This window comes from Sapajus apella, unplaced genomic scaffold (genome assembly GCF_009761245.1).
Source record: "Sapajus apella isolate SASKATOON/1434 unplaced genomic scaffold, GSC_monkey_1.0 scaffold23, whole genome shotgun sequence".
Taxonomy (NCBI): Eukaryota; Metazoa; Chordata; class Mammalia; order Primates; family Cebidae; genus Sapajus; species Sapajus apella.
In genome coordinates this window covers 9,381,804-9,405,522 of record NW_022436963.1, presented here as the reverse complement: position 1 = coordinate 9,405,522, position 23,719 = coordinate 9,381,804, and the positions used below count along the sequence as shown (strand labels likewise).

Here is a 23,719-nt window from a genome sequence, read left to right as displayed (position 1 = left end):
TTTGAGACGGAGTTTCACTCATGTTACCCAGGCTGGAGAGCAATGGCGCGATCTCGGCTCACCGCAACCTCCGCCTCCTGGGTTCAGGCAATTCTCCTGCCTCAGCCTCCTGAGTAGCTGGGATTACAGGCACGCGCCACCACGCCCAGCTAATTTTTTGTAGTTTTAGTAGAGACGGGGTTTCACCATGTTGACCAGGATGGTCTCGATCTCTTGACCTTGTGATCCACCCGCCTCGGCCTCCCAAAGTACTGGGATTACAGGCTTGAGCCACAGCGCCCGGCTGCCAAATTCTTATTCTTAATCACAACTTCCCTTCTCCCAGAAACCCAACAGAGGAGAGGGATGCCCTAAGCTACCAGAAGAACAGAAAAATCAGACAGAACCTCATATCCCTTTATCCCAAAGAACACCATCCATTCCCAGAGATAAACAGTATGAGGCTTTTCAGAGGTTCAATTCTGGCGTATAGCTTGCTTTGTAGAGAGTATAGGACATGCTCATCTGAGGGGGCAGTATGAGTGTTGTAAGAGTATTTCAGGCCATTTTGTTTCATCTTATCTACTTATAATTGTCCGGACTCCAAGAGAACCTAAAACTCAAATCAGCTCTTAGGGAAAGAAAAAGTTAGTTACTACCACATAAAGGGTTAAGATGAATCACAGTCATAACACCATAAAAAAAAAACAAATAATCACACAAATTTATTTTAAGAGACAAGGCCTCACTCTGTCACTCAGGCTTCAGTGCAGTGACCTGATTACAGTTCACTGCAGCTTGGAATTCCTGGGTTCAAGGGATTCTCCTGCCCCAGCCTCCCAAGTAGCTAGGATTACAGGCACATAACACCATGCCCAGCTAGTTTATTAAAATTTTTTGGCAGTGTGCAGTGGCTCACATCTGTAATCCCAGCACTTTGGGAGGCTAACATGGGTGGATCACCTGAGGTCAGGAATTCAAGACCAGCCTGACCAACATGGTGAAATCCCGTCTCTACTAAAAAAATACAAAATTAGCTGGGTGTGGTGGCTCATGCCTGTAATCCCAGCTGCTTGGGAGGCTGAGGCAGGAGAATTGCTTAAACCTGGGAGGTGGAGGTTGCAGTGAGTCAAGATCGTGCCATTGTTCTCCAGCCTGGGCAACAAGATGGGGTCTCCCATGTTGCCCAGGCTGGTCTCAAACTCCTAGCCTCAAGTGATCCTCCTGCCTGAGCCTCCCAAAGTGCTGGGATTATAGGCATGAGCCGCTATACCCAGCCAATACAACTTTAATATATTTAGAGCTTCTCTAGAGTCATTCTAGACTGAAATAGATTTTTTGTACATTTCATGGAAAATTTAAATAAATAAAAAAAATTCTGAACAACTCTTATTTGTAGACCCCCATACACATGACAGAACTTAGGCCTGTGATTTTCCTATTAAAGCCCTGTAGCCCACTCGGATCTTCATTTATATTCAATATTCTGCTACGATCACCTTCCCACTACTAGACCACAAGCAACTGGAGGTCAGTGACCAAGTCCTAATCCCCTCTATACTCCCAGCCCCTCTACACCCCGGCACTTGGTAATGGCTGTAGGAGTATCTGAACAAAGCATCTATACATTACTACTCTGGGCTCTTGGTCACAGTCAGCCGCTTTAGAGAAAGACGTTATTCTCTTTCCAGTTCTTTCTCAATCCTTCTGAGCAGATCAAGGAAAAGGCTCAACGTGGTGCTACGTTACCTTCAACACCTCTCCATCTCTTGCTAATTTCCCTTTTTAACCAAAAGAGAGTATGCCTCATGCTGTGAACAGGCAACGGTGCTGGCTGGAATTTAATAACTGTTTGGGGTTTATTTATGGTTACCTTCCATTTACCTAGTGACACTATTTTTCCATTATTATAGTGACACAAAGTCTCCTTTTCAAATACATTTGTTTTACATGTGAGTCAACTGCAGGGGAAAATAATATTAAGTGAAAAATGAAATAGAGACAGCCATGGGATATGGCAAAATAGTAAAGGTGGTTCCTTTATGAATGATTGAAGCTTGGGGAACACAGTTAGACTCAGGAGTAAGAGCCAGGGTCTGGCCCAGGCACGGTGGCTCAGGCCTGTAATCTCAGCACTTTGGGAGGCCGAGGTGGGCAGATCAATTGAGGCCAGGAGTTCAAAACCAACCTGGCCAACATGGTGAAACCCCATCGATACTAAAAATACAAAAATTAGCTGGGACCGGGCACGATGGCTCGTGCCTGTAATCCTAACACTTTGGGAGGCTGAGGCAGGTGGATCACCTGAGGTCGGAGGTTTGAGACCAACCTGACCAACATGGTGAAACCCTGTCTCTACTAAAAATACAAATATTAGCTAAGCATGGTGGCACATGCCAGTAATCCCAGCTACGTGGGAAGCTGAGGCAGGAGAATCACTTGAACCTGGGAGGCGGAGGTTGCAGTGAGCCAAGATCACGCCACCGCACTCCAGCTGGGGTGATGCAGGGAGACTCTGTCTGAAGAAAAAAAAAAAAAAAAGAGCCAGAATCTGAGTCCAGACATCTGCCTGGGACCTGCAATCTTGCGAAATCCAGCATGTCCTACCAGCATGTCCCAGAACCAGAAACGGGTCTCCAGAATGGGAGTGGGTTAACACCAGCTGATTGGAATGACAATGGTCACCTCTAGTAGCTGGAGAAACTACTAAACCATTGTTCAATGCTTTAAATTTTTGCCCCATCACATGGAAAAAGTACCCAGGCTGACGAATTTCTTCCCATCCTTAAAACAAAAGATCTGCATTAGTCACTCAGTGAAGTAAAACCCACACAAATTCTACCTTCAGGAAAGGTGTTGGGCGTTCCCCGACTACACCAGAGATGGCCTAAAACTGACATTTGGTAACGCTGCAAGTACTAGGAATTCGGCCCAATTATGAACAGCAGGCAGCTGGTGTCCAAGAAGCAACTGGGAGAAGTACACAGTTCACGCAACACAGACAGATTCCTTCTACCCATCAGGGCAAAGACTCGCCAGCTCCTCAAAAGAACTGAGAATACTGGCCCCCAAACTCCCATTTTTATTCCCGTCCCAGGAGCCACAGAATTCCCTATTGGCAGCCTCCTCCGTCACCCCAGCCCAGTGACTTCGATGCTGTTTGCACAGGGCATAACCCAGAAGTCCAGTTTCCAAGCACTAACCACTGTAAAAATATTGTCGCCAGCTCCATGACACCAGGTTGGACAGTGCAGGGGTTTAATGCCACACCCAGGGCAGCAAAAATTTTGACAGATGGCAGGCAGCTCCGCCATGACCCCAGATGCCAAAGAGCTAGGAGGGAAAGCGGTGCCAGGGCCAAGGCAGGGACGAGCCAGATTCCTGGGGGATGGGAGCCGCTGGCACAGCCGCCCTATACTCCAGGTTGGAAGCACACAAGGCAGTCAGCACGGCCTCAGCCCCGTGCGGGGGGATGTAACCCTGACAGATCCCCACATGTCTCTCCAGCTCCACCCTCCTCCACAAAGCCCTGAAAAGAGAAGCAGTAGCCCATGGCATTAACGTCAAGACTGATTTTTCCAAGGCTAAGTAGGAAGTGCAGGGTCTCACAGCAACAGTGCTGACGCTAACACCACAATAGCAGCAGCTGATGTTTACTGAGCACTTACTATGAGCCAGACACAGCGCCAAGAGGTTTAGATGCACATTCTCTTTTATACCTAAGAACTCTGTAAGGCAGAGTATTTTTGTTTGTTTGAAACAGAGTCTCGCTCTGTTGCCCAGGCTGGAGTCCAGTGGCATGATCTCAGCTCACTGCAACCTCTGCCTCCTAGGTTCAAGCAATTCTCCTGCCTCAGCCTTCCGAGTGGCTGGAATTACAGGCACCCATCACCAAGCCTGGCTTATTTTTGTATTTTTAGTAGAAACAGTGTTTTGCCATGTTGGCCAGGCCAGTCTCAAACTCCTGGCCTCAAGTGATCTTCCTGCCTCCACCTCCTAAAGTGCTGGGATTACAGGCATGAACCACAATGCCTGGCCCCTGTAAGACAGAGCATTTTAGGACCACATTCGGCCCATGGACAACAGGCTCCTGGGGGGAAGCAGGTCCCTAGGGTCAGCCAGCTAGCTACAAAGGAGCAAAGCCAAGACTCAGGACCAGGAGCAAACACAGGACCAGGAGATTACTGCTGCTGCTGGGAGAGTATCTTTCCAAGAGGGTGCTCTGGGAAAGGTAAAACCCGGAAAGAAAAAAATGGGAGGGAAGGCCAGGTGTGGAGGCTCAACGCCTGTAATCTCAGAGTTCAAGACCAGCCTAGGAGACATGGCAAAACCCTGTCTCTACAAAAAAAACAAAAGTTAGCTGGGTGTGGTGGTGTGCGCCCATGGTCCCAGGTACTCAGGAGGCTGAGATGGGAGGCTGAGATGGGAGGATCACCTGAGCCCTGGAGGTCAAGGCTGCAATGAGCTGTGACTGTGCCACTGCAATCCAGCTTATGCCACAGAATGAGATCCAGTCTCAAAAAAAGAAAGAAAAAGCAAAAAAATGAAAGAAATGGAGGTGAAGGACATTACAGGAGACAAAAGAGAGGGTGAGGGAGGGCAATGGAACTTCCTTAAAAAAAAAAAAAGAGGAGGCTGGGCCAGAAGACCAGAAATGCAAAAATGCCACTCATGATGGTTCCTACTCAACAGTTATCCAAAGACCCAGGTTGCTGCTTCTTCTAAAAAGAGTCTCTTAGGTAGAAGGAGGCATCTTTGACCAATTTCTGGGAGTATTCCCAACCGCCTTTCACCTTCCTAGATAATTAGGTCACTTCTTCCTCCAGTCTGGAGAGACCAGCCTCAGGTCCAGGAATTAGGAGGGTGAAAGATGGGAAAGGAGAAAGAAGAGAGAAAGGAGGTGGGGGAGTATGATGACCGCCATTCATGAGGCACTTAGCCAGCTCCCACCACCACCTCCAAGGACTGGGCCAACTGATTATCAGGATTACATCATTTTATCAACAACACCAGGAAGGGGGTACTGCTATATCCTGGGACACAAACTCAGAGAAGTCAAACAACTTTCCCCTAGTCTTCCAGCTAGAAAGCAGCAGGGTCGATCTGATCCATGCTCTTGAGCACTCCGGAAGTGGCTGGATCTGTATCCAGAAGTGGTTTCCATTCCATCTCCTTTGCCTCTTGGCTGAGACAGGATGGCTCCATGGGCCTGGTGTCCTGCAGGCTACTGGGAAAGTGGTGCCTCCAAAAAGCAATACCATGAAGACCTGGGAACTTCTCAAAGTTCCCAGGCAGTTAAGGGTGAAGCAAGCTGTCCAACTACATTGTGTCAGACTCACATCTGAAACATGTTTAAACAGCTAATGGAGCTGAGCCAGTTTCTATGCTGGGCTGCCCATGAGACAAGGTCACAATAGTTACCAAGTATAATAACTATTATTAAGAGACCCTGACAGTCCCAATAAAAGTGGACCCTAAAAACTTTTAAGAGACAGAAAGTGGGGCTGGGCGTGGTGGCTCATGCCTGTAATCCCAGCACTTTAGGAGGCCGAGGTGGGTGGATCACCTGAGGTCAGGAGTTCAAGACCAGCTTGGCCAACATGGCAAAACCCTGTCTGTACTAAAAATACAAAATTAGCCAGCCATGGTGGTGCGTGCCTGTATTCTCAGCTACTCGGGAGGGTGAGGCAGGAAAATGATGCGGTGAGCTGACATCATGCCATTGCACTCCAGCCTGGGCGACAAGAGCAAAACTCCGTCTCAAAAAAAAAAGAGAAAGAGAGACAGAAAGTGGCTGAACACCTCCACTCCGTGGTTGACCAAACATATTTCTAGACCAAGGGAGACTTGCAAACCACAATGAGACTCAAATAAGAGCTTTCCTTTTAAGGCTGGCCAAAGCTCAGCAATAACTCAACTGAGGATGAATCTCATTATAACCATCAGGATGACCAAAATGATTTCAGAAAGCATTTCCAGTCCTCAGTCACTTTTTTTCCTGAGAAAGGAATCTCCTTCTTGCCTATTCTGATTAAAAGACAGCTGTAAGCAAAATTCCCTAAAAGTAGAAAAAGATTCACTAAAATTCTTCACAGGTGATGTTTTTTCTTTACATTTTTCTGTGTTCTTGCAATTTTTTGCAAAGAGTAAGAACTACACATGTAACTTTTTAATGTTCAAAAAAAACTTAATGGAAGTGAATTTCAGGCCGGGCAGGGTGGCTCACTCCTGTAATCCCAGCACTTTGGAAGGCCGAGGCGCGCGGATCACTTGAAGTCAGTAGTTCAAGACTAGTCTGGCCATCATGGCAAAACCCCGACTTCGTAAAAATACAAAAATTAGGGCCAAGTATGGTGGCTCACACCTGTTATCCCAGCACTTTGGGAGGCCGCCGCAGGCGGATCACGAGGTCAGGAGATCAAGACCATCCTGGCTAACAACGGTGAAACGTTGTCTCTGCTAAAAATACAAAAATGAGCTGGGCATAGTGGCATGCACCTGTAATCCCAGCTACTTGGGAGGCTGAGGCGGGACAATTGCTTGAACCTGGGAGGCAGAGGTTGCAGTGAGCCAAGATCATGCCACTGTATTCCAGCCTGGGTGACAGAGCGAGACTTGGTCTCAAAAAAAAAAAAAAAAAAAAAAAATATATATATATACACACACACACACATATATAAGAATTAGCTGGGCATAGTGGCACACGCCTGTAGTCCCAGCTACTTGGGAGGCTGAGGCAGGAGAATCACTTGAACCCAGGAGCTGGAGGTTGTAGTGAGCCGAGATGGCAGCCTGGGTGACAAAACGAGACATCGTTTCAAAAAGAAGTAAATTTCAAAGACATGCTGAGCTGATGGCTTTCCTTGGAAAAGCAGTAAGACAGGAGGATTAACATCTCAGACAAGGATCTGAGTAAAAACCACACACTTGCTGGCCAATCTAGGCAGGCCTCAGTTTTCTCATCTGCATAACAGGAATTGTAACAATAACTACTCAGAATTGCAAGGATGTTTCATATGGCTATTAGTAAGAAGCATTTATGACAATACCTGGTACTTAAGACATGTTCTCCCTATATTCACTATAAGTAATGAAAGTTACTATGATTGTGACTTTCAGGAATTTCCTTTTTAATTAATTTTAATTTTATATTTTTATTTTAAAAAAATATGGAACACTTCACAAATTTGCGTGTCATCCTTGCGCAGGGGCCATGCTAATCTTCTCTGTCTCATTCCAATTTTAGTATACGTGCTGCCGAAGTGAGCATGACTTTCAGTAATTTCCTACTAAATTCATTTTCTGAGCTTCACCTGGAAAGCTGGAAAAGGCCTTGTTCTCTAAGGCCTTGTTGAAGCAACTCACAGATATCCAGAGAACGAACATGAAGTGCTTTGTTCTCTAAGTTCAGCATCACAGTCCAAAAGCGAAGTGTTCTACTGGGACCCCAGAGCCAGCTGTCTACTACATATAACTCCCACTTCACTAAAGGCAGCAAAGAACCACTGTTTTGCATGTTCCAAAAGCAAACACATTGCAAATAAGTCAATGTACCAGACTTAATACTCAACTTTTTATGCTGGAGACTGTTTATTTAACAAGTTATTTATTAAATTCCTATTAAGGGCCAAGCTCAGAGCCACAGAGGTGAACAAGAGACACAGCGCCTGCCCCTGGAGTAGTGATGATCTGTGGGAGAGTAAGAAGGCAATCTAGAACACCGATATGGCTCAGTAAGAGGGCAGTGTGGCCAAGCACAGTGGATCATGCCTGTAATCCCCACACTTTGGGAGGCTGAGGCAGGCAGATCGCTTGAGCCCAGGAGCTCAAGACCAGCCTGGGCAACACGGCAAAACCCAATCTCTACAAAAAAATACAAAATTAGCCAAGTGTTTTGGTGTGTGTGCCTGGAATTCTGGCTACTGGGGAGGGGCTGAGGTGGGAAGATCGCTAGAGGCGAGGAGGTCAAGGCTGCAGTAAGCTGTGATGGCAGCACTCACTCTAGCCGGGGTCACGGAGCATGACTCCGTCTCCAAAAGAAGAAAAGAAAAGAAACAGGGTGTTAGGTGTCCGGGAGAGGACCTCATGTCCCCCAACCTTGGGTGTGACTCCCCTTGAATGTCCCGGGAAAAGGGGGGACAATTAGGTAAGAGGTGCGTGCCTGCAGGAAGTGTAACGTGACACCTGGATCACTTCCCGTAAAGGACGCCCTGACTAGAGAGCCATCCCCCAGGTGCCAGCTTGCCTTCTTTGGTAGAGATCAGGAATGTGACAAGCCACTGCCCAGGTGCTTTCAAGCCAAGCTCTGCCAAGGCACCTCGCTCAGAACACGTTCCGTGCTCTGTCCCTGGATGGCTGGAAGTTCCACCAGGGCCCCATCCCAGCCGCACATGGCCAGTCCTCCAGCACACACCCCTGCCTCTGCTGAGAGGGGAATCTTGTAAACAGAACCATGAACTCTGCTCAACTGATACAACTACAGACTCGCAAAGGCCTTTTAGGGTCTCAGCTCCAAAGCCTTGCACCTCAGGTCCCCTCAGAGGCAGGGCCTGGTCCCATACTCTGGCCTGCTTTACCTCACACCAAGGGAACCATCAATTTGTTCTTGGGCAAGAAGCACCGCGCAGCTCCTGCTCCCACAATAAGCTGTAGATGCCAAATCATTCTTGTGTCCCTGGGATCCAATAAACCATTTCAGGGAGGTGCAGGGAAATCAGAGTGAAACACACAAGAAGTACAGTACAAGCATGATAAGAACTTATTTTCTTGGTACATGAAGGAAACTGAGAAATCTTATTAAATTTGCCACCAAGAAACCTTTCCTGCCCCGGCCTCCCTAGGAGGCCTGCTTCTGCCTCAGTCACACTCAGCGGAAGGCAGCACCGCTCCTGTCTGTCGAAGGAGAGCTGATTGCTGCTTGCCATTTTTCATCTTAAAGTCTGAATTTATGGGCCGCGGTAAATTTACATAGTGCCTACCACAAATCCCCACCCGTTTCCCTATAGCTCGAATGCCAAAATTCCACCCTGCGTTCCAAATAACTCCAAACTCTTTAGTAGCCTTTTTTTTTTTTTTTTCTGGAAAGGAAATTCCAGAAAACTTGTCTGGCATGGTAGAGGCTGACCAGCCTTATGAAAATACTCAGAAAGGTGACCCATTTAGTCAAAAGCGCTTTCAGATCTCTATGAGAAAAGGAATTCACGCCAGCATAAAGGGCCTTCAGAGAGAGAACAGGAGTGCTGTGTTCACACCCAGACCTTTCAGCAAGCCAGCCCTGCAACGGCTGGCGAGGCTGAGCCCAGAATGGGCCGGACAGACCAGCTTTCTGTCTCTCAGGAGAGGTGCGCCCCGGGAGAAGCCCGTGGGGATCACAAGCTCAGCTCTGGCTCACACAGCTTTGTGCTACGGAGCACAGCAAGGGGTCTGTCCAAGAGGCTACCTGCAGATGAGCGGAAAGCCGCCTGCTTGGATTGGAAGCAGGCTGCCCACTTGTGCCAGGGCCATGGAACTGATAAAGGCCGGGTGCCAGGCCTGGAAAGAAGGGTTCAGTTGCTGGGCTCACCAGCAAACACAAACCAGCACACCCTCCCATGAGTTAAACAAGGGAGCAGAAGGAAAGGCTGTGGGTGAGCTGATTTTTTTTTTTTTTTTTTTTGAGATGGAGTCTCACTCTGTCACCTAGTCTGGAGTGCAATGTCATGGTCCTGGCTCACTGCAACCTCCACCCCAAGGGTTCAAGCGATTCTCCTGCCTCAGCCTCCTAAGTAGCTGGGATTACAGGCATATGCCACCACATCTGGCTAATTTTTGTATTTTTAGTAGAGATGCGGGTTTCACTATGTTGGCCAGGATGGTCTCGAACTCTTGACCTTGTGATCCGCCCACCTCAGCCTCCCAAAGTGCTGGGATAACAGGCGTGAGCCACTGCGCCAAGCCTGGGTGAGCTCACTTCTGACAGAGCACAGCTGCGGCTATGTCCGCTGTCACCAAGGATCTCCTGGCATAACTGGCTCTCAATAACACCCTCACACACATGTCCTGTGGTGACACGGTGTATGCTGTGACCCCTGCAGCCAGGAAAAGGTCCAGGGGCACCTCTTTCCGCACCTCTGGTTTCCAGACCTCACTAAGAAAAGCCCTGCCCACCTCCCCTAAAGCAAGCTTCAGCTAGTCCCTACTGTGCACACCCGCGGTGACATTACTGCCCCCTGGAAACCAAAGGCAGGGAAAGAACTAGAGCAATGTCTCCAAAAACTGTGGAAAAGGTCCCAGGCAGAGCTCCATGGTGTGGGAAAAGATAAGGCAAGTAGCCCCCAAAAAGTTTTGTCTTCTAGAAGGAAATTTCAATTTCACATCAATCAAACGCAAATGAGTCACGTTTGGAGCAAAGCAAAACAAGAACTAGCTTCCACAGAAGCAGAAAACAGTCTCTTCCACACCCTCTCACTACAATATATCTATTTTCCTGTACAGAGTGTCAAACCCAACTTTGATACAAAAGTACTTAACTGCATGATGCAGGCAGGCAAGAAGCCTGACTTGTAAAGTGAGGCACAGCTGTGCCTCAGTTTTCTCATCTGTAAAATGGAAACAGATGTAAATCTAAAAGAACAAGGCTGAGGCCAGGTGCGGTGGCTCATGCCTGTAATCCCAGCACTTCAGGAGGCCAAGACAGGTGGATCACGAGGTCAGGAGTTCGACACCAGCCTGGCCAACATGGCAAAACCCCGTCTTTAATAAAAATACAAAAATTAGCCAGGTGTGGTGGTGGTGTGCGTCTGTAATCCCAGCTACTCGAGACGCTGAGGCAGGAGAATTGCTTGAACCCAGGAGGCGGAAGATGCAGTGAGCCGGGACCATGACATTGCACTCCAGCAGTGAGTTGAGATGGACCCACTGCACTGCAGCCTGGGCAACAGAGCAAGACTCCATCTCGGGGGAGGGAGAGGAAGAAAGAGGCTGAGACTCAAAATTTAAACAATTAGAGTTTACATGAGCCAAAGTGAAGACAGCTGCCTGAAGGACTCAGGCCCAAGTAACCTTGGATATGAGCTCTGTTTGGCCTTTGCTACAAGCAGGTTTTTAAAAGCAGAAAAGGGGACAGGGAGTGAACTGATACAAAGTTGTTTGTCAGGATTTCTCATTGGCTTAGAGAAATAGCATTGATTAGTGGTTGGCCATACATCATTCAACTATAGGGTGTGGATTATAGTATTGTGTGCAGCATTATGACATTAATTTATAGCTAATTGTCACAATAGCAATTTCTTCATTTTAGAAACGGGTCTCACTCTGTCACCCAGGCTATAGTGCAGTGGGGCAACAATCATAGTTCACTGCAGACTCGAACTCTTGGCCTCAATCTATCCTCCCACCTGACCCTCCCAAGTGGCTGTACCACTGCATCCAGCTAATTTTTTAATTTTTTTTGTAGAGATTGCAATCTCACCCAGGCTGGTCTCAAACTCCTGGCCTCAAAAGATTCTCCAGCCTCGGCCTTCCAAAGTGCTGGGATTACAGGACAGGCATGCATCACCACAATTGGCCAGCAAGTGATTTCAAGAAATGAATACATGGGGAGGGCACAGTGGCTCACACCTGTAATCCCAGCACTTTGTGAGACCAAGGCAGATAGATCAGTTGAAGTCAGGAGTTCGAGACCAGCCTGGCCAACATGCTGAAACTCCATCTCTACTAAAAATACAAAAAATTAGCTGGGCGTGGTGATGGGCACCTGTAATCCCAGCTACTGGAGAGGCTGAGGCAGGAGAATCGCTTGAAATGGGGAGGCAGAGGTTGCAATGAGCTGAGACCGAACCACTGCACTCCAGCCTGGGCAACCGAGTGAGACCCTGTCTCAAAATAAAGAAGTACAAATAAAATACAAATACAAAAATTAGCCTGGCGGGGTGGTGGGCGCCTTTAATCCCAGCTAATCAGGAGGCTGTGGCATGAGAATCACTTGAACCCCAGAGGCGGAGGTTGCAGTGAGCCAAGATTGTGCCGCTGAACTCCAGCCTGGTGACAAAGCAAAATTCTGTCTCAAAAAAAATAAATAAATGAATACATAGCTCACTTTAAAAGGACTCACCTTCCTCCGATAAAGGTTCTTTTCTTTTCTCACAGATGTAAAGCCACTAGCTCTGCAGAGTTCGTGAGGATTGGAAGTCATATAAGTAAGACAGGCCAATGGTCAACAGACGGCAGGTATGAGAAATACTAGATGGTATATTAGAGGATGAATATCCTCAACAGTCAGTACACAGCCAGCATCACTTGTATGTATTCTTGGTACCAAGAAGAGTCAAGAAATAATATGTAGGAGGACAAGGGTCCTCCTTGCCAAGCTTTCTACATGCGCTGCTTAGAAACGCCAGGTTTTGATCACGGGGAAAGGGAGACAGCGGCTGTCACAGTAACTCAATGTGATAGGCAGTCTTGACTAAGTGAAAAACCCAACTGCTTCTTTGCTTATAGTACAAGAAAATTTTTGGCCAAGGACATTCTACTGAATGGGGTCTGCCCAAAACTGTTCTTTGGTAAATGCTATACTCAAACAATGGGCAGAAATAAAATCCCATCCAATTGCTTTCATAAATAAACAGTGTGCAGAAAGTTACAACCACCTACAGTTTATCAAGCGAACACAGTTAAGGCAGCTGCTCCAAGGCTGTTAGGGGGCAGCAGCTTCACACAGAGCTCAGTGTTTCTCTTTGTCCTCCTCTACCCCAAATACTAAATCCTGAACTAAGTGTGCCTGATGAAAATTCCCAGGAGTTCCGTCCTCTATACCATCTATACCTACTCTCACCTACTGGTTCACCACTTCAGTCATAAAGAGAGCCATTTGGTTTTCTAATCATTTCCCCAAGAAGCTCTCTTCCCGGTACATGGACTCACTTTCCCATGCAAAGTGAGCTAGGCACCTTAAAAATACAAGGTATTTTTAAGAAGCTATTTCTTCTTAGCTCCTGAAGAAAAGTATTATTGTTTATTATACAATAACCTGAGCCAATTTAGGGATTACTGAGCCTGTTTAATGAATAACTAGATTTACAACAGTCATATAAGATGGCTTCCAGTAGAACGTCATGAAAGGCAATTGTAATCATTATAAAAGCAGGAAATAGCACCCATTAAGATTAAAATGGCTCATTCCATTGAATGTTTTCATTTAGTAAAACGTATTGTTGGGGGAAGGGGTTATAATTACAGATCCAGCTCCTTAATTTAGAATACTCAAAGATGAAAATTAAAATAGAATAACAAGAATATGGAAAAAAGAAAAAAACTAAATGTAGAAACACAAGCCTTCATAGGAGCCTCCAAATGAGGTGTATGCACCCAAGGGCACACAAGATAATCCCTTAGAGCCAGGAAAAAAACAGATTTTATATTTGGATTTGTCATCTAAAAAGAAACTAAGCTTTACTAATATGTAATATGCAGACTGACAGTAGAATATGTTTATAGCTTATAAATAAATATGTATATGTATATATGAGGAAGGGGCACGTGCAAAATTTTCAGCTAATAGGAATGACTGGAGCAACAGTTGAGAGAGATGGCCCCTTTCGGCTGGTTCACTACCCTACACTAAACTCAAGGTACCGGGTACAGTGGTTCACGTCTGTAATCCCAGCACTTTGGGAGGCCAAGGCAGGTGGATCACCTGAGGTCAGGAGTTCAAGACCAGCCTGACCAACATGGTGAAACCCTGTATCTACTAAAAATACAAAATTAGCCAGGTGTGGTGGCGCATGCCTGTAATCTCAGCTACTTGGGAGGCTGAGGCAGGAGAATCGCTTGAACCCGGGAGGTGGAGGCTGCAGTGAGCCAAGATTGTGCCACTGCACTGCACTCCAGCCTTGGCAACAAGAGCAAAACTCCATCTCAAAAAAATGAATAAATAAACAAACAGACAAATTCAAGGAGCATACCCCATAGGCAGCCTCCAGTCTCAGAAAGCCCTTGGTGAGTCAGCCCTGCCAACCTCTCCACTGCCCCCTTAACCTGAGCATCAAGACCTCTAAACTTACACACTCTTCTACTCCTAGGCTAAATGTCTGTTCACCTGCCTAATTCTAGTCACGCTTTAGGTCTTAGCTGAAAGGTCCCTTTCTCCAGGGAAACTTCTAGATCACCCAACCCAGCCTCGGGGTAGATGTTCATCCTCTTCAGAAGGCTGGGGACCTAGATCCTTGTTACTCACAGCGTGGTCCACAGAGAGCAGGATCTGAAGCTGGTTGGAAACGTAGAATCCCAGCCTCCAACCCAGCACCTACTCAATCAGACCTGCATTTTCAACAAAGCCCCCAGGTGATAAGCACATGCCTGAGGGTTTGAGCAGCTCTCTTCTGCAGGGCTCTTCTCCTCTCCTCTGTTTGCTTGTCTCTTCCCCTCTGAGTCGTGTCTGAGGCAAGCAAAGGACAAGATCCTCTCATTCCTGTGCTCTTAGCATCCAGCACAGAGCCTGGTTCAGAGATGGCCTTTCATATATTTCTTGAATGAGGAAAGGAAGAAAGAAAGGATCTTGGGAAACATGTTCATCAGAGGTTCCAAACTTGGGGAAAGGGAATAGCTAACACACCCCAGATGACAGCAATAGGATTCCAAAAATATCTGGACTGGCAAGAGAACATACAGAAGACAAGACAAAGTCCTGGACTTGGGTCCAAAAGCACAGTATTACCAGTGATAAGGACAACACTGTGCTACAACTTAACCTAATCATATGTAACTCTAAGATAGCAACTATTTTGCTTCTTTTTTTTGAGACAGAGTTTCACCCTTGTTGCCCAGGCTGGAATGGCACAATCTTGGCTCACTGCAACCTCTGCCTCCCAGATTCAAGCAATTCTCCTGCCTCAGCCTCCCAAGTAGCTGGGATTACAGGCATGTGCCACCACACCCAGCTAATTTTGTATTTTTAGTAGAAACTGAGTTTTGCCGTGTTGCTCAGGCTGATCTCGAACTCCCACCCTCAGGTGATACGCCAGCCTCAGCCTCGTAAAGTGCTGGGATTACAGGCGCGAGCTACCGCACCCGGCCTGCTCATGCATTTTATTTATGGGGAAACAGGCACAGAAAGGTTAAAGCAGTGGACTAGAGTTTCTTAGCTGGTAGCAGGCAGAGTGCGGATTAGAATCCAGACAGTCTAGCTTCAGACAGAGGCCCTGAATCACTAGGCTCCATCTAGTTTAGCCTAGGATGTGCTACCTAGAGGCCATTTATAGAAAAAGCAGGGTGACTGGCACCCTGACCATGGAGCCACTGAAGGCAGGACCTAGAGGCTCCAAGCCCTGAGCATCTGCTCCCCCAAGGAGCAGGGCAGCCATCCTCAACTAAGCCAGCAGCCCACTCCATGGCACCCGCCTCACAGCACAAAACCAGGACCCAAGAGACATACTTTGGCTCCAAATCAAAGCCCTCCTTTAGCACAGACTCTCCAAGAAAGAAGACGGCTGCTGACTGGCATGCTGGCTCCGCCATTGCTGGGAGAGCGCCACAGAGGCCCAACCACCATCTGGAAGTGATTTGGCTCAGAGATTCCTGAACGGGGTGGGAGGTTGGAATGACCAACCGCCTGGAGCTCCCTGTCCAGCTTGGAAACAAAGCTGGTGTGAACGGGCCCTGGAGGCGGCCATAACATACCAGGGGGCAGCCCCTTCCAAGGAGGCGGCACCGTCTAGGCAGTCCACAGCCATATTTTGGCAAGTAGGCTCAACCATAGCCAACCAAGCTGTTCTCCCCAGAGCGCGCTGATTTTAAATGCCCATTCAGTGTGCAAACCTTTCCGGCATGACTTTGGAGATTATTAGACACTGCCTTACTTAATTAACAGCCACTCACAGCACTTACTATTTAACGTAAACTGTGCCAAGCACTTTAAAAATTATTAACTTGTTTAATCTCTATAGCAACCTTTTAAGGAGGTAATTATCATCCACATTTTAGTGATAAGAAAACCAAAGCACAGACATTTCTTAATAGCTATTTGGTGGCAAGTGGGATTTAAACTAAGAATCCTTGCTCTTAACTACTACACAAGCCACATTGCATGCTAATGTGCTACGAACTTGTTATTAATAATTCTGACAAAGCATGCTACTTTGCTACTTTTTTTTTTTGAGACCGAGTCTTGCTTTGTCACCAGGTGCCAGGCTGGAGTTCAAGCAATTCTCCTGCCTCAGCCTCCCGAGTAGCTGGGACTACAGGCTCACACCACCACGCCCAGCTAATTTTTCTATTTTTTAGTAGAGACAGGGTTTTACTATGTTGGCCAGGATGGTCTCGATCTCTTGACCTCATGATCCGCCCGCCTCAGCCTCCCAAAGTGCTAGGATTACAGGCGTGAGCCACCGCGCCCGGCCAACTTGGCTACTTTTTAAGCACTCTCTGTACTGCCCAAAAGACATGTTGGCATCTGCTAGACGTGCAAGAAAGAGCAGAATTTAAAGTTATTTGGAAATGATTTTGGTAGTAGTAGCACAAAAGGGAGAGGAAGGAAAAGGAGCTGAATGCACCAGTGACCCACCACCCTGGAAACGGCCCAGTGACCCAAAGTCTTAGGAACATGCGCCCTGTCTGCTCTGGCGCTGGCCTGGTGCAAGTCAGTCAAGTAAACTTTAGGGTCAGACCACATCCTCTGAAAAGGAAATAATTCCTTTCTCTAAAGGCCCAAAACAAAACACACCACCCAGACTTCTAGGCCTTGATCCTCATTCTTGGGCTGAGAGACCCCTTTTCCTCCCAGCTGGCTGGGCTGCCCCACGTCAGAAAGTTTTTTGGAAAAACAAGTAAATAAAACTGCCAACTCCTGGCAAACAGCTGGAATTAAAGACGCTGAGGCTTCGGTATGACCTGCCCACAACAGAAGAAGAAACGTAAGGAAATGTTCAGCTTTTGGATGGCGCCTACCTTACAATGAACCACAAGCGTGAATATACAGCCAGGGTTGCCTTTCAGTGGATTGGAGGCAGAGAAGCTGGAGTCCTCTGGCAGCTGTTGAACCACGCCTATCGCAGAGCTGGACACATGTACACAACTCTAATGACTCCCCGGTTGTCTGGCTTTATCCAAAGCATACAAAACCCTGTATTCATTCAATGATACCTTCCCTGACATGGTATAAAACAGTAAAACATCATCTATTGGGTAGCAGGAAATCTTAACCAACCAACCAAAAAAAAAAAAAAAAAACAGTGAGGACAACACAGTAGACAAGCTGACCCCGACTGACTCTCAACTCTCAACTAGTGAGACCCTCATCACAGCCTGGAGGATTAATCCTGCCAATCAGGCCGGGCGCGGTGGCTCAAGCCTGTAATCCCAGCACTTTGGGAGGCCGAGGCGGGTGGATCACGAGGTCAAGAGATCGAGACCATCCTGGTCAACAAGGTGAAACCCCGTCTCTACTAAAAATACAAAAACATTAGCTGGGCATGGTGGCGCGTGCCTGTAATCCCAGCTACTGAGGAGGTTGAGGCAGGAGAATTGCCTGAACCCAGGAGACGGAGGTTGCGGTGAGCCGAGATCGCGCCATTGCACTCCAGCCTGGGTAACAAGAGTGAAACTCCGTCTCAAAAAAAAAAAAAAAAAAAATCCTGCCAATCATGGAAGGCCCTGAAATCCCTAGTTTGTCCAAGGCCAGAGGTTCAGAGTGTGGGTATCCAGCCACCGCCCTAACACCTAAGACTTGCAAACCTAGTGTTACAGGGACCCTCTGATGTGGAGAGAAAAGCTGTACTTTACTCATCTCTGAAACTGGAAGGCAAGTCAGAAAAGGCTCCAATTCAACAGCTGGGCAGACCTGGGTTCCAGACACCATTTACTAGCTAGTTTACTTCACTCCTGTTTCCCATCTTTAAATAAGGATAATAATAGTAATGGTGCAAGAGTAGGATCACCATTAGCCCACCAAACTGTTCTCCCCTGATTCTGACTGTCCCTTCAGTGTGCAAACCATTCCTGCACTCCGGCTCTGTCTCCCAGGCTGGAGTGCGGTTGCACAAAGATTTTGGCTCACTGCAACCTCCACCTCCCCAGTTTAAGAGATTCTCCTGCCTCAGCCTCCTGAGTAGCTGGTATTACAGGCACGAACCACCATGCCTGGCTAATTTTTCCGTTTTTAGTAGAGATGGGGTTTCAACATGTTGTCCAGGCTGGTCTCGAACTCCTAGCCTCAGGTGAGCCACCCGCCTTGGCCTCTCAAAGTGCTGGGATTACAGGCCTGAGCCACAGTGTCCAGCCCTGGCATGACTTTTGAGATAATTATTAGACAGCACCTTATTTAATTAACAGGAACCATTTTCTTTTTTTTTTTTTTTTTTGAGTTTTTGATTTCGAGATTCGCTCTTGTTACCCAGGCTGGAGTGCAATGGCGCGATCTCGGCTCACCGCAACCTCCGCCTCCTGGGTTCAGGCAATTCTCCTGCCTCAGCCTCCTGAGTAGCTGGGACTACAGGCACGCGCCACCATGCCCAGCTGAATTTTTGTATTTGTAGTAGAGACGGGGTTTCACCATGTTGACCAGGATGGTCTCGATCTCTCGACCTCGTGATCCACCCGCCTCGGCCTCCCAAAGTGCTGGGATTACAGGCTTGAGCCACCGCGCCCGGCCAACAGGAACCATTTTCTAAATACAACATGGCCAGGCCAGAACTAAGCCCTGAACTCTCCCAGTGACTTATAGACGCGGATTATTAGAAGAAGGGCAGCAATTGCTATCAATCAATGATTAGCATGAAGATTCCATGGGGTGATCAACAGAACACACTAAACACCTAGCAGGTGCCACCAAATTGAAGCTAGTGTCATTGTCAGCACAATGCAATACAACCTAAGCAGTGAATATATGAGCCTCAGTCCAAACTGGAGGTAACTTTGCCTTGAAGGACCATTACCCACAGCAGCCTCACAGCTGAGGGAAGAAGCCTCCTGCTTTATCCCCACAGCAGTCCTGGCACTTGCCAAGGCTCCCTGTGGTCTCCAGAGGGTGGAAAACCTGTTTGTTGCAAGATCTCTCGGGAGAGCAATTAGGCAGCCAATGACACAAGTTATAAATGTGGTCACACCCTTTAACCCAGGAATGTCACTTTGGGGAATACGATCCAAGAAATCATTAAAAAGGAAAAAAATACAATGTAAGTTGTGGTAGGAAAAGGAAGACGCTGCCAACAGCCCACAGGCCCAGCACAGAGGAACAGGAGCTAACTAACCCCGGAATGTCAGGACAATGCGAGTAGCTAGGGCCTGGGTGGATTCGGGAATAAAAATCAGGAGGGCTGACCCTGCGGGGTGTCTCATGCCTGTAATCCCAGCACTTCGGGAGGTCGAAGCAAGAGGATCATGAGGTCAAGAGTTCAAGACCAGCCTGGCCAACATGGTGAAACCCCATCTCTACTATGAATACAAAAATTAGCTGGGCATGGTGGCATGTGCCTGTAATCCCAGCTACTCAGGAGGCTGAGGCAGGAGAATCGCTTGAACCCGGGAGGCGGAGGTTGCAGTGAGCCGAGATGGTGCCATTGCACTCCAGCCTGGGCAACCAGAGCAAGACTCCGTCTGGGGGGGAGGGGGGAAATCGGGAGGACCAGGTAAAAAAATGTAAGTGACCAGACAAAATCTAGAATGAGACTCACAGCCCCGGGCACTGATGAGAGACAGTGCTGGAAGCGGCGGCTGCCTCTGTAAACAGTGGGTAGATCAGGCAGTCCATGATTTGCTGGTGCTGTGGTTTGGTTTGGTTTTGTTGTTGTTTTAGAGATTTCATGTCATATCTGGATACTTCTGGTTTACTTTAAGTTTCTTTATTCAGTTAATTAAATTAATACACATTTTTAAAACAAAGAACAGATCCAAGTTGAGCCCAGCTGGGCCTTGGGATTCTTCAGAGGGGAGGCTGGTTTCTGAATGATAAAGAATTCTAGGAGATTCTGAGGTTCTCCCTCCGCAGTACAGGAGATGGACCCCAGAAGAAAGACAACAGCGTGCCTTGCCGTGTGGATTCCTCTGCAGGGAAGCCACCCTTGGGGAGGGAGAGGGCTGCTGGAGATCAGCTGGGTGGAGCAGCGCCTCCCCCCAGGAAGCAGGAAGAAGCCCTACCTGCCAGGACAGGTGTGGGGGAAGGGAAGGGTGAGGCCCTGAGGCCTGGGGGAGGCTCAGCCTAGAGGGAATCCCTTTTCCACTGGAGAAAGTCCCAGCCTCCACACCTATCTCCCTTTCTTCCTGTCACTAGGGTCGCTACAGTGACCTGGTTTCCTCAGGAAGAGACCCAGGTCACAGGCCAGGGCCAGTCCCTGGTTCTCCTTAGGAGGAGACCCAGATCGAGGACCCTCCCCTATCCTAACCCCTCACACACACACACATAGGCGGATACACATTATCTGCATATAAACATGCTCTGCACACCCATGTCATGTACATGCAAACTCTCTTTGCATATACACACTGTATGTGTGCACACACATTCTCTGCACACACGCCCACATGCACACACACACATACTACAAACTCCTTGCCCCTACTGTCACAGCCCACACTCTCAGTAGCCTGGTGGCCCTCCTGGAAGCCCCCAACTATCACAGACCACAAAGGAGACCTCATCCTCATTCTTCCAACCCCCCACCCCCAACCCAGCCCAGCAAGCCCAGCCCAGCGAGAGACACCAACTCCCTCCCTCCTCTCAGGAAGACCCTGGTGTGGGTTTGGAAGGGGAGAGGAAAACAAAGCCTCCTTCTAACTGTCGCCCACTTCCTTCAATTCTCAGCGGGGCCCTACTTGCTGACCTTGAACAAGTCAGTTAACCCTCTCGACCCCCTTATCTGTAAAATGGGTCTAGCCTTACCCCAGCTCGCAGGATGTGTAAGGATAGAAGTAACTTAGAAGGCTGATGGCGCACAGAGGACGCCAGTTGGGCTCCCTACAAGACAGCAATCACTGTTACCACCATCCCTAAGTTACAATTTTGGCAGCAAGGAGTAGGCTAAACCTGCGGTGCGCGGCCAGAGCTGAGTTGGGAGCAGAGGGAGCAAGGACACGCACCCGCGCCTCCCCTTGCAGTCTCGGGGCCCACAACCATTCCGGCGACGGCAGGGGAAGGTACCAGGTCCCAGTCTCGACCTGGGTGGGGAGGCCCCAGGCGCAGAGAACGGTTCCTCCCCAAGTCTCCCTGCCTGGCCTCCGAGCCAACGCCCATTCAGTTGCCGCAGAGCGCACCAACCTGGGCGCAGCCGGGCGAGCGCTCCGGGTAGTATCTAACCCTAAGGCCCCGCCCCCGGGAACCGCGAACAAGGGTTTCTAGTCCCCTAGCTCCCACAGGGGCGCCCCAGGTGCAGAGAAATGCCGTATCTCCACCTTCCCTCCTGCAACCCCAGCCCAAACCCTCAACCCTTAGCCAACCAAAGATGCACTGCTGGGGAGCACGATGGGGAGCGATCACACCAGGTCCCAGCCCAGGGGAGGGCGCCGGAGAGGGGGTCTAGGCCCCCTATATCCCACCACCGGGTCCGACTCCCCCTAGTCTCCGAGGTGGGGGCGCGCTGCGGGAAACCCTCGCCTTCCGCAGGGGTGCCCGCGCGGGGGCGGGTCGGCACCACAGTCGGCGCCTGGGCCCGGCCAGAGAACTCACCGATGGACACGAGCTTGATGTTCTCCCGGTCCAGGAACTCGAGCGCCACGGACACGTTCTCGAGCTGCATCTGGCGAAAGGTGGGCCGCTGATGGTACTTGCGGTACATGCGCTTCTGGCTGAGCACCTCGAGCAGCGCGATAAGCCGCAGCCCGTCGCTCAGGTCGGTCTGCAGGTTGCCGATGCGTTTGTTCACGCACTTGAGGTGCTCGTTGCACCAGCGTGTGAACGTGTTCTGCTGGATCTTCTTCCACGGCGCGTCCTCCGCCAGATCCTTCTCGGTTACCGGCATCCTGGTGGCGGGGAGAGTGCAATGCGCAACGAGCTGCCGGCGACTGCCTGGGGGCCTAAGGGCCAGAGGAGCGAGAACCGAAGCGGAGTGGGAGCGGGGCTCGAACTTGCTGCTACCGAAGCCGCGGCCGGTGCTGCTCTGCGGCCGCCCGCCCCTGGCCGTGCGAGACGCCTGGCCTCGCGCCTGCGCGCTGAGCCGCCCCGCCCTCAAGCCCCGCCCCGTCCCGACCCTCCCGCGGGAGCTCCTGGGCCACGCTCGCCCTCTGCAGCCTGCCACTGGCACTGCGCCCCACGACGCCCTGGGATCAGCACTCGAAGCCCACCACCCCAGCCGGACGTACGGCTGCCTAAATCATCGGGTCGGCCCCGGAGTGGGGGGACCTGCGGGGTCTGGGAGCCGGACAGAATGTGTCGGGCCGCAGTGGGACCTGCGGGAGGGGCGCGCGGGGCGGAGGTCTTCATCAATCTATAGATTCAATAAAATTCACTAAGGGCTTTTATTGAGCTCCACCTGTGTACCTGGCATTCTTCCGCGAGCCTGCCAATCAGTGACATAAATAAGACAAACGTACTGCACAACCTCAAGGAGTTCACAGCCTAATGGGAGAGAAAAGTGTAAAGTGTAAATAAATCCACCATCACCAACAGCTCAATAGTGGTGGTAAAAATGAACAGTGATGCTTGCTGCGTGTATTAGTTTCCAACTACTGCTGTAACAAGTGCCTTTGAAACACACTCGCACAAATGTATTATCCTTCAGTTCTGTAGGTTCGATGGCCCACACGGGTCTCGCTGAGCTAAAACCAAGGTGTCGGCAGGATTCATTCCCTCCTGGGGGCTGTAGGGAAGAGTCTGTTTCCTTGCCTTTTCCAACTTCCAGAAGATGCCTGGTTCCTTTGCTCCTGCCCCTTTCCTCTGTGAAAGCCTGCAGTGGACCAGGCACAGTGGCTCATGCCTGTAATCCCAGCACTTTGGGAGGCCAAGCTGAGTGGATAACCTGAGGTCAGGAGTTGGAGACCAGCCTGGCCAACATGGCGAAAACCTGTCTCTACTACAAATTAAAAAATTAGCTGAACATGGCGGCACTTACATGTAATCCCAGCTACTCGAGAGGCTGAGACAGGAGAATCCCTTGAACCCGGGAGGCCGAGGTTGCAACAAGCAGAGATCGTGCCATTGCACTCCAGCCCGGGCGACAGATTGAGACTCCGTCTCAAGAAAATAGAAAAGAAAAACTGTAATATCAGGTAGAGTCTCTCAGTCCTCTCTCCATAGATACATCTTCCTCTGACTCTTTTTTTTTGCGATGGAGTCTCGTTCTGTCACCCAGGCTGGAGTGCAGTGGGGCAAGCTCCACTCACCGCAAACTCCGCCTCCCAGGTTCAAGCGATTCTCCTGCCTCAGCCTCCTGAGTAGCTGTGATTACAGGCACCTGCCACCACACCTGGCTTATATTTATATTTTTAGTAGAGATGGGGTTTCACCATGTTGGCCAGGCTGGTCTACAACTCCTGACCTCAAGCGATCCGCCCACCTCTACCTCTTTTTTTTATTTTTTTTAAAGACGGGGTTTCACCGTGTTGGTCAGGCTGGTCTTGAACTCCCGACCTCAGGTGATCTGCCCGCCTTGGCCTCCAAAGTGCTTGGATTACAGGCGTGAGCCACCATGCCAGGCTCAGGGCTGGGATTATAGACGTGAGCCACTTCACCTGGCCTTTTTCTTTTTTTCTTTTTTTTGAGACAGGATCTCACTCCATCTCCCAAGCTGGAGTACTGTCACTCGATCTCAGCTCCCTGTAGCCTCAACCTCACCAAACC

At 49.2% G+C, this 23,719-nt stretch overlaps 1 protein-coding gene and 1 non-coding gene across 5 annotated transcripts in view; both read right to left on the bottom strand.

Annotated features, from left to right (window-relative positions):
- Window positions 1-22,062, bottom strand: part of FLNB (filamin B) — a 166,966-nt gene extending 144,904 nt beyond the window's left edge. For 2 of the 4 annotated variants that reach the window (XM_032290262.1, XM_032290263.1), the window contains exon 1: window positions 21,611-22,062. In XM_032290262.1, the coding sequence (XP_032146153.1) occupies window positions 21,611-21,902 (292 nt within the window). In that variant the 5' untranslated portion in view covers window positions 21,903-22,062. The remainder of the gene's footprint in view (window positions 1-21,610) is intronic. The other 2 variants (XM_032290260.1, XM_032290261.1) reach the window with 2 other exon arrangements.
- Window positions 7,143-7,249, bottom strand: LOC116559631. The gene has a single exon (XR_004272538.1). It is a non-coding gene; the product is annotated as a U6 spliceosomal RNA (small nuclear RNA).
- Window positions 22,063-23,719: the final 1,657 nt, after the last annotated feature.